Here is a 12175-nt window from a genome sequence, read left to right as displayed (position 1 = left end):
CACGAATGGAAAACGTTGAGGATGATATTAAACATTATTTTTCCCTGTATCAATGGACCCCCATGGAACGTGACGATTTTATTTTATTTTATTAAACATAGAAACAGACAAAAATACATACCCATGAAACAGAACAAGATAAACCTACAAGGCAGGAGAACAGAAGAACTTACAGGCGTTACTCACGGCGAAGCTGTCCGTCACGTCCAAGACAACCGTCTCATTCCGCATCCGCTGGAAGCTGCTGTGTTCCCTGTTGAACATCTGGACCTCGTGACGGAAGGCGGTCAGTGCCTGGACGGAACTGCCGTCAAATATTCCACCTGTGACAGAACCACATGAAACATTACATCAAACAGGTATAATAGTGGATGTATGTGTGTACACATAAATAGCACGAGAAAGGTTATAATGAGGTCGAATTATTTTTTTAAAATCATTCACACAGTTAAAAATAGACGCACACACACACAATACATATATATATATATATATATATATATATATATATATATATATATATATATATATGTCTGGGTGACAGGACAAATGATCTCAGGACAAATGATCTCGGACAAAATATATCAGACAAAATATCTCACGGACAAATGATCTCAGGACAAATGATCTCAGGACAAATGATCTCAAGGACAAATGATCTCACGGACAAAAGATACCAGGACAAAATATATCAGGACAAATGATACCACGGACAATTGATCTCAGACAAAATATCTCAGACAAAATATCTCACACCTAAATTTTAATATTGTATTGGGTGACTTTAGTTGATCTGAACAATTTTTTATTAACTGTCGTATGGTTTTGTTTAATATGTTTAATTATAGGCCCATATGATAATTGTAAGAAATGTTTGCCGTATAAATTTATCATATTGCACTTTTAAAATTGTATATTGCATTTTAAAATTAGGATTATTGCTTCAGAAGATTAAAGAAATTGTTCGATAGACAGCGTAGGCGGGCTTGCCAATCATGAGACAATCCAACCATGTCAGGTGGACGAAACTAGATCAAAGAGGATGAAATAACAATAGAGAAACACCTTCGTATCAAGGTGGCAGCCCGCTTTGATGCCTTAAGGGAAAGACATCCGCCCATCATGAACAATACAACTAATAGCTAAATTCAATAGTTATGCGTCGGTCACACCTTAGTGATCAGGTCACAAATGCTTATTTAAGACAAACAGCGGTCATCGCGGAGTTAGAACATGTCGAGCAAGAGTTCACACAATACATGATCTCATAGTATTGGAGAGGTGTGATCATAACGATGTACTGTCAGCAAAGAAACGTAAACGTTATGTTTGGGTTGATCATGCAATAAAAACAATAATTTTACGTTACGATCCTAGAGACCCATTAACATTTTTGAAAGATATTTCGCATGTTGTAAACATTATTGTTGTATAGCTACCGTTACTTTGTTTTATACATTATCATTTATCATACCTTTCAGGATAAAGGAGAAAGTTTGTTTTAATTTATATTTTTTCAAATCAAAGGCCATTACAAAGATTAAGTTAAATAAACTTTTGATGGTTTGTTAAGTTTAACAAATTCATTTTATTCACAATTATGATGCGTAAAGAAAGTAAACAAAACCATATTGACAGTCAATTTAAAAAAAAGTTCAAATGAACTAAAATCATTGTACATACTATCAACATATTGCTGTGAGATATTTTGTCTGAGATATTTTGTCTGAGATCATTTGTCCATGATATCATTTGTCCTGATATATTTTGTCCTGGTATCTTTTGTCCGTGAGATCATTTGTCCATGATATCATTTGTCCTGATATATTTTGTCCTGGTATCTTTTGTCCGTGAGATCATTTGTCCTTGAGATCATTTGTCCTGAGATCATTTGTCCTGAGATCATTTGTCCTGAGATCATTTGTCCGTGAGATATTTTGTCTGAGATCATTTGTCCTGAGATCATTTGTCATGGAACCATTTGTCTGTATATAAATGTATGTTATTTATGATTATATACATCATATATATAGGCTTAAATAAATATGTATATATATATATATATATATATATATATATATATATATATATATATATATATATATATATATATATATATATATACATATATATATATATTTATATATATATATACATATATATATATATATATATATGTATATATATGTATAAATCGTACGTATATGTATGTATAAATCGGTAACTTAACCGCTCTAAAGCTTCCATTTACATCTGGAATCATGTAATTTCGCCCCATACAGTTTGAAGAACAGACATCCACGCAGGTTAACCCCTAAGATTTATTTCTGCGAGAGTCACCTGAGTTGTGTCCGAAATTTGATGGAGCCGCCCTGGGTGTAATCTAGATCGGTATTGGTGTTTTATTGCAAGTCTTATCGATCTGATGCGGTCATCCCCCCAACCACCCCCACCCCACCCTCGGCTCAGTGTGTGGGCTAAACGGAAGCTATTTTGGCTAAAGGTCAAACGTAACGGCTAATCTTATCAGTGCGTGCCATCAACTATAAAATAGATGAGTAGACACGTTTGCTTGATTGGTGAAAATATGTCTTTAAATACGGAATTGAGGATCATAGTTAATTTATAAGAGTGTGATTGGATAATCCAAGATTAGTACGTGACGTGTAAGTAATTAGCCTGTTAATGATTGGTCAGTTGTGATTAATCCATAATCAGCGGGCAGCGTATAGTGGTTTTACAAAAACACAAAAGATCTAGTCACAAGATAATAGGTTGAGTTTAGTCTGATAGACAAGTTAGTCCACCGCCTAATTGGTAGGCTTAGCTAGTAAATCTGGAGAACCCTTAAATTACTACAGATAAGGAATTGGATCTCCAATTTTGGACTCAATACTCCGTGGGGGGGGGGGGGGATCTTGATATTACGAAAGAAGAGTTATCGAACCTATATTGTAGCATTGCACTAGGCGTATTTTTTTTTAACCTACAGTGATTATAGAATATTATTTATGTTAGAGTAAAAATTAAATACTAAGAGATGGATTATAGCTTTAGTGTGTGTGCGTGTGTGTGTTTGTGTGGATAATTTAAATGGTAAACAATAACGTTTTTATTTTCTCTTGCGTAATCTACACATGCTTTAATTAACATCAAGATGTATTTCCATCTTCGGCAGAAAATAATGAAAATCGTTGAACCCTTTCTGATTCGCGTTGCTCGTCGCTGCTCTAGTCGCCCTCAGCATAATGTTACCGCCCCCACCCCCACCCTCAGCGTAATGTTACCGCCCCCACACCCCACCCCCAGCGTAATGTTACCTCCCCCACACTGCACCCTCAACATAATGTTACCACCCCCACCCTCCACCCTCAGCGTAATTGTTACCGCCCCCACACTTCACCCTCAACATAATGTTACCGCCCCCACACTCCACCCTCAACATAATGTTACCACCACCACCCTCAGAATAATGTTACCACCCCCACACTCAGCATAATGTTACCACCCCCACACTCAGCATAATGTTACCACCCCCACACTCCACCCTCAACATAATGTTACCGCCCCCACACTCCACCCTCAGCATAATGTTACCGCCCCCACACTCCACCCTCAACATAATGTTACCACCACCACCCTCAGAATAATGTTACCACCCCCACACTCAGCATAATGTTACCACCCCCACACTCAGCATAATGTTACCACCCCCACACTCCACCCTCAACATAATGTTACCGCCCCCACACTCCACCCTCAGCATAATGTTACCGCCCCCACACCCCACCCTCAGCATAATGTTACCACCCCCACCCCCACCCTCAGCATAATGTTACCACCCCCACCCTCAGCATAATGTTACCACCCCCACACTCAGCATAATGTTACCACCCCCACACTCAGCATAATGTTACCACCCCCACCCCCACCCTCAGCATAATGTTACCACCCCCACACTCAGCATAATGTTACCACCCCCACACTCAGCATAATGTTACCACCCCCATCGTCCACCCTCAGCGTAATGTTACCGCCCCCACACCCCACCCTTAGCATAATGTCACCACCACCACCCTCCATCTCAGCATAATGTCACCACCCCACCCTCCACCCTCATCATAATCGTACCATCCCCACCCTCAGCGTAGTTGTTCCATCCAAGCCTCCAACCTCAGCACAACTCTACCACTATCACCCTCATCCTAATTGTACCACCCCCACCCTCCACCCTCAGGATAACTCTACTACCATCACCCTCAGCAAAATTGTACCTTCTACTCTCATCATAATTGTATCGTCCCCACCCTCCACCCTTAGTATAATTGTACCACCCCCACCCTCCCCTTCATCCCAACCTTGTTCCCCAAGTCAGACTGAAAGTCTAACGAGATTTTATACCAAAATTAAAATGCTGTCTTGAAAAGGGCGTAGACTGCTAGGGGGTGGACGTGGTCACCATCCATTGAATGAGATATTGTTGCCTGAAGGTAAACATTATCTAAAATTTACCAAACTGTAAAATCTCAAAGTGCGAGCAAACACGGGTGTAGGACAAAAGGCCGACATCCAAAAGGCCGACAAGACAAAAAGCCGACACTGACAAAAGTCCGACATGGACACAAATTATAGTTTTGTCCTTTTCGTCCGGGACGGAGAGGATAGGTGGACGGTGGGTAGTGTCTCTCTTGATTATCTGAAACGCTTGACCTAACCCAGACACCCAACCACGACCAAATCACCCCATTCCACGACCTGACCCACACACCCCACACCGACCTCACCCACCCTACTACGACCTCACCTTCCCACCACAACAAGACCTGACCCACCCACCACGACCTCACACACCCACCACGACCTGACCCACCCACCCCACCAAGACCTCACCCACCCACCACGACCTCACCTACCCACCACAACAAGACCTGACCCACCCACCACGACCTCATCACCCAACCTAACCCACCACAGCATGACCCACCCAACCTACCACGACATGACCCCCCCCCTACCCCACCACAACTTCACCCACCCAATCTACAAATTCAACTAAACACAAAACACGCCACAAGGCCCTCTAATCAACGGGACATCGAACAGAGCCACTCAAAAAATTAAATTAATTACACCATTAATTTTTATCTTAACGGCTTCTATCTAATTGTAACTCGGGGAATAACTAATTAGAGTTTCAACTTAAAAAATTCAAATCTGAATTTAGAGAGAGGAACAAGCAGTTTTTCATTTTGTAAGTAATTACTTTTACGATTATTTTCACCATCAATTAAAATATTTCGTCGGAATCGGAGTTATTATTTTAAAAGTCTCTTAGTATACATGTGTATATTTAAAACTAAATAATGTTTATACTCTGATACATTTCTATAGATATCTACACACTGTATTAGAAGTGTTGTTTCATAGCTAGAAAACAATGTCACAGTTTAAATTATGTACAAAGTAACATTTTAAACTATATGTTACATAAATAATTAGTAATCAACTTTTCTCGCTCGTGAGTAAGGCACATGGGCCAGATGAAGTAGAGTTAATCTGTTTCAGTCACCTCGACATATGAAGGGATAGTGTATAATTAGTAATATTATAATGTATTTTTTATTTGTTTTTGAAATATGTGTGTAGGCCTATATATATATATATATATATATATATATATATATATATATATATATATATATATATATATATATATATATATATATATATATATATATATATATATATATATATATATATATATATGAGAAATGCTTAGAAATTAGAAAAACAGTATCAACTTGACTTACAATTGTATACTAACGTAGGAAATTTTAGAGATACGAAACGTCGTGCACGCATTGTTTAATGATAAATAAACAATTAGAGATGCAAAGAAACTTGGACAAGTTTGTTTTGTTAACGCTCTGTAAGGAAAGCAAGTAAGGCAAGCGTGGCGAAAAATAATAAACACAAGACCAGTGAAGAGAATTGCTGTGATGCAAATTCAATCGGAAAATATACAGCATGTACCGCAGTATCTAAGTTCAATTACGTTTGGAGAAGTTCAGTTGAGTTCAATTAAAGTTAGGGATAAAGTGTAGTATTTACAGTGAAAATAGAGTGCTAACGAAGAGAGCCTTTTACGTCCTACATGACTTTGCACACGGGAGATTTTGAAGGCAAGCACACTTTGTAAAAAAAACAAGTCATTTGTTTTTATTATTTGTATTATATTTTTATTCAATATTTGTGATGAATAAATACACTTTTTTCTATTTAAACACACGTAAAAAAAAACAACGGATGGCATTATCTTACGGGTGGAGGGAGGGGGTAGGGCTATGTCTGCTAGAATGGATTAGTGACATGTCAATCAATTTCAATGTAGCAATTAATGTGGACAATAGCTTTAAGATGCGAGCTTATTAACAGAGGAGCAGCGTTACGGAAAGAATTAAATTCGTATATCGTGGTGTGTTTGAAATGAAGTTCGGAGAGTCGTAATGAAATCCGCTTTATAGTAGGGGATATGACGGTGTATTATAAAGTTAATATTTTCTCATTTTTGTTAAGAAAATATTTATTTTTAAAACGCGTTTTTTTTTTTACAAATGCTAAAAAATGGTGTTATAAAACCCTTATTAATGTAGAATACACTTTGTTGCCTTTTAATGTAACTAGCTGTCTTTAAAAAAAAACTTGATATACGTGTTTTTTTTTACAATTGATTTCTAACATGTTTACAACATAAATTACCTAGCTGGGGTGTTGGATACTGAAAATGATGGCGCGATCATGAGCAGGTAGTCGCTGTCGATGACTGTCAGGGTTTGTTATTTTGTTTTATTTTAATTATTTATGATGACGCAAAATGAAAAGTATAACTGTACGTTATAGCGAGTAAACTGGACGGCATGGTCAAATGGTAGAGCGTTTGGCTTCTAGCCCGAACATCTCCAGTTCGGATCTCGGTTCTGACTCGTGACTGTAGAACGTACATGAGTCCACCCAGCTCTGATGAGTACATGGCATACGTTCGGGGGGAGTAAAGGTGGGCTGGGCCTAGTGCTGACAACATCATCTTCATATACCGAGATCAAGAAATATATGCAGTCAACTTCATCTGCCCAATTGACTGTTACATCTAAAGAGATACTTTACTGTTGCTAGTGGTTGCCCCTTTGCCTGAATATTTAGTCGGTCAAGTAAGTGACACTCTTTTGTTTGGTGCGGTCATCACGCAGGGCACTGTGAGAGCAGAATGTCACTTTCATACTGACCGACAGGCCTTCTGGCATCTGTCTGAGACCCATCAAAAGAAAAAAAATTAACAGACAGGTCCCTCATTATATAATGTAATATTACAATTTTAAAATTAAAATTAAATTGATGTTTTTCTTTGATGTAATATTACAATGTACAATTAAAATTTAAATAAAAAAATAAAATGTAAGTGATGTTTTATTTTTGAAATAATGCAATATTACCATTTAAAAATGTAAAAAAATAAATGTTTAAATGTTGTTGTTTTTTTTTTCGAAATAATGTAATTTTTCAAAAAACGAAAAAAATAATCGAGTTTTAATTCGAAGAAGCGCGTTTATCTAGAAATTCTGATTGAACGGGTCAAAAAAATGGCCTTTGTCATTCAACCAAAATAGGAAGAATAAGTTTTAAAATCTGGTTTCAGATGTGATGTTATGATATCCATAGCAGACGAGCAAAGTGTCTGGAAAGCCAGAGTCAGCATTATGTGATTATGTTGCTAAAGTAGTTTTATCGTGGTATTGCATTTGGTTTTAGTTCATTCCAAGTACTGTATATATATAGTTTTAATCCAGTTCAATATAACAACGGTTTAAAATGCATTTGCCATTTTGTTGTGTCTTTGGCTAATGGAATTTCATCATAACTAAACATCGGTTTGAATTTAACATTTTTTTCTAGTGTAATTTAAAACGAATATTTTAAATTTCAATTAATAAATTATGACATTTTAAATTAGTTTAGATTATTTTTCTGCTAATAAAACAAAACGTAAAGCATTTGGTTTTATTTTGCAACTGTTTATTTTCTAATTAATAATGTGTTTAATTATGAAAATAAGTAATATTTATCAATGTATTACAACAACTGAAGTATAACAGAAAAGTAACGTCTTTAATAATACTACATACAATTTATATCAATTAATTTTCACGGCTCGTGTTCGGTTGCTTTGCTCAACAATAAGGTAGGGCCTATAGTATACAATTATGTTATGGTTCTAACCCTAACATATAAGACTTGCTTATATCATTGTTTTTTATAAAGGGGGGGGGAGACTGGATAACCTGCTCAAGTGTGTAAGTTGCTATCCAAAAAGTCTACCTATACATAGTGGGTATTTTTTAAATCAGAAAATTGTAGATAAACCTACTTTTGCGCTGAACTATCACTCACACACATAAGCATATACATATATAGGTATGCATAAGTATAGCCTATATATACGAATAACTTACACAAGTACACACACACACACACACATATATATATATATATATATATATATATATATATATATATATATATATATATATATATATATATATATATATATATATATATATATATATATATATATATATGTATATATATATATATATATATATATATATATATATATATATATGTATATATATATATATGTATATATATATATATATATATATATATATATATATATATATATATATATATATATATATATATATATATATATATATATATATACATGTTTGAAATTATCCTCCCCTAGATTTCAACAAATCGGTGTTTAAAAAAATTGACACCCTTTCACCCCACCCCCCCCCCCCACCCCTCCTGTATCATTACCCCGTTATTGACATTAGCATAAAATCAATTACAGCATGTGTCAACGCCACGCCCCGGCCCGGACACCCACCAGTTCCGGTTCTTGACATCTATCATCAAGGTCAATAGGATGCGGCCGTTTCCATTGAACGTTGAAATGGCTTGGGATCTTTTAATGACAGACTCGGACAGGAGAGTTGCTGCTGGGCTTAGGAATGTTGTTTCACGGTTTGGGTGTAGTCGGCAAACGGTGTATACTTTGTATTTTTAACGAATATTTTACCAGAAAGGGTGTGTAAAAACAGCAAGGAAAAATAACTTGTAAACTGTAAAAAGGAAAAAAAAAACGTGATGTGCCTAAAGTTTTCATTACAAAGAGTATTGTATGCTATTTAATATGCGCAACGGAAAACTGCGCAAAGGCATTTCAGTTTATTAAATCGAACAGTTTTAGACATTAACAAAGAATAATCATTATTGCATTGTAGAACAATAAAACACTTTTCTACAACATATTACAGAATAAAAGTGTATTAATATAATTGTGTATATGAGCATTTTATTTTAGTTTTGCGCAGTTTTCTTTTGCTCAGCTTTCGGTTTGCGTATTTTTCTGGGAACAGAAATTTGTTTACTAGATAGGTAAATATGCCGTTGACATGGGAAATTCTTTTGTACCAACATGTCTTGCATGTACACCGGAGTCAGACTTGGAATTTAAACAGTGTTACGCAATTCAATGAACGAGAATACGACTTTTATAGATGTAACTTTGTAACGTTACTAGTTTTAAATATTTAAAACATAAACTAATTTCATAGCTCTTTAAATATTTTAGCACATCTCATCTAACCTCTGAAATTTTTTGTGACATGTATGTTAGGTAATATCCCCCTGATCTGCACATTGAGACTAAAATGTAAACACAAAGAAATCATTTATATTATACTTGTCTTCTTCAATGTATCGTATTGTGTCGTTAACGCGATGGATTTGTTCACAGTGGGAAACCACTAGACAAATAAAAATTTAGAACGAGATTAGTTCCTTTTATTAAACAACAAGGAAACAATACCTATTTTAGATGTACATAGAAAAGAGTATTCTGAGTAGACTAGAAATAGCAGGATTACGTAACCTAGGCGATACAAATGGAACAATATTTGATTTGGGAGAGAGGAAAGTTGAGTGGACAAAGGGTATTGATTTCACAAATAACATTTTTAAAAAGTTATAGTTTTTTTTTTCTTGGTATTGTTTGGATAAAAAAAAAGCCCGGAGAAGGGGGTAATGGAATATTAGGGATGTGACTGAAATGTGAATACAATGTGAATTTAATGTGAACAGATGTGAATTAAATTGGTTATAAACGTGGTGGTTAAATGCCGACGTATTAGGTACAAGTAGAAATATTGGTGAATTGAAAAATAAGGTTGAATATCATCATCATATTTTCCAGTTCGTGCCCAAGACTAGTGGGCATATGAAGGGATAGCGGTCAGCAATATTTCCAAATGCCTTTATTTTCCCTAAGTACCTATCAGATTTGGGACCAGAGGCGTAGCGAGGGCGGGGTGGGATGCGGACCTCACCGGGTGACCTTATTTGGGGGTGACACCATTGCAAAAAATGTACAAAATGTACAGAAGAAAATTGCCTTTTTTTTCTAGTTCTATTAACTATTAATTAAAGTTAAATAGTCTTTTAAGTACAAATCGACACTTTTTACTATAGAGAAAATTATCATACATACAAGTTGATTATTAAAAGGCTATAGATAAACATCGGTAAAGTGATTAAAGCTTGTTAACATGCATGTACACGAATGCGACATATATATAAATTATTGGCCTGTTTAGGCCAACACATGCTCACCCATACACACACATGCACACACACACATGCACACGCACACACACATACACATATATATATATGACGCCACGAAGTGCCGCACCGGGTGACACCCGACCTAGAGACTCCACTGTCTGGGACATTCTATTGACTTTCGGGCTAGCAGTCTAGTTCTCTACCGCTAGGCCATGCATCCAATAATGTTAGTTAGGGATCTGAAATCGAGTACTGACTTGAAGCAAAATATTGTCTGAATACATTACCTAAAAATAAAAATAAAAACAATAGAATAAAGCATATTGAAAATATACTTCCAGAACTGTTAGACAGGTTCCAATCCTTCAGATCGTCATAAGCGTTGATGTGTTGATTACCCAATAAAACCCTACCCTTACAATACCCACCACCCCAATCCCCGTTTAAAAGGGGAATTAATCAAATCTGGCACACATTTTTGTCTTGGAAGAAATTCCGTATATCAAATTTCGTCGCACTCTAGAATAGCGTGCTGAGGATACAGGCGAACCTTTATTCTGTTATCTACAGCGAGTTCAATCTTCGGCTCGAAGTAAAAAAAAAAATAGAATGTGGAAATGTGCATGATGGAACAAAGACTGTAGCCTGATACACATTTGTCTAGCTCGCACACCGAGTAGAAGATAGAAACAAACTCGCTGGAGCGGACACATTAAAGGCATTGTAAAACTAATTCCCATCATTTCTTCTGTTTTACTTTCTCGTATATAAATAATACAATGGTATTTGTCATGGAGTTTATACTGAAGTCTGGATTGTATGGATATACAACGAGAACTTGTTATATCCATGGATGAACTGTCTCTTATCCACGCGATCTTTCAACAGGCTAGTGAATATCCATTTATTTATTGTCCTGGATACACCCTTATTTGACTAACAGCTATGTATCCATTTATCCACTGCCGTGGATACGCCCTAGTATTTTGATCCATTAACCAGCATGAGCAGTAACCATAATGATGGTGTAAGATTACCTATGATGTTTTATCCACTAATCTGGTTAGAGTATCCATCTAATTAGTTTGAAACGATTATAAACTTAGGGGAGGTACCTAAGAGGAGACTGCTTTCACGGGGGGGGGGGGGGTGTAGGGTAGCGTTTGGGGGAAAGGAGGGTGTGGGTAGTATCGTCCTTAACGACCTACTGATAGTGTTTTAAAGCAAATATTTTCAGTGGCAGCACTGGTACTGTCGAATTCACAAATTATGGATTACTGAAAAGTAGAAAATAAAACAACTAAATAGCGGCATATGATACGCCGCGGGTCGGCTCGTTTACAATATTAATCTACGAGCCGACCCGCGGTGTATCATACGCCGATATTTATTTTTATTTTCTACTTTTCAGTAATTTAAAATTTGTGAATTCAACAGTACCAATGCTGTCACTGAAAATATTGGCTTTAAAACACTAAAATCCTCC

General features: G+C 36.1%; 1 protein-coding gene across 1 annotated transcript in view; it reads right to left on the bottom strand.

The window, feature by feature from the left end:
* Positions 1–12175, bottom strand: part of LOC131946406 (glutamate receptor) — an 88368-nt gene that overhangs the window by 62663 nt on the left and 13530 nt on the right. Inside the window, exon 2 of the mRNA XM_059307153.1 lies at positions 174–323. Within this exon, the coding sequence (XP_059163136.1) occupies positions 174–323 (150 nt within the window). The remainder of the gene's footprint in view (positions 1–173; positions 324–12175) is intronic.

Source organism: Physella acuta, unplaced genomic scaffold, assembly GCF_028476545.2.
Source record: "Physella acuta isolate Inbredline_101_S28 unplaced genomic scaffold, ASM2847654v3 ptg000560l, whole genome shotgun sequence".
Classification (NCBI taxonomy): domain Eukaryota; kingdom Metazoa; phylum Mollusca; class Gastropoda; family Physidae; genus Physella; species Physella acuta.
The sequence above is the reverse complement of the archived record's forward strand: the minus strand, read 5'-3'. Positions and strand labels throughout refer to the sequence as shown.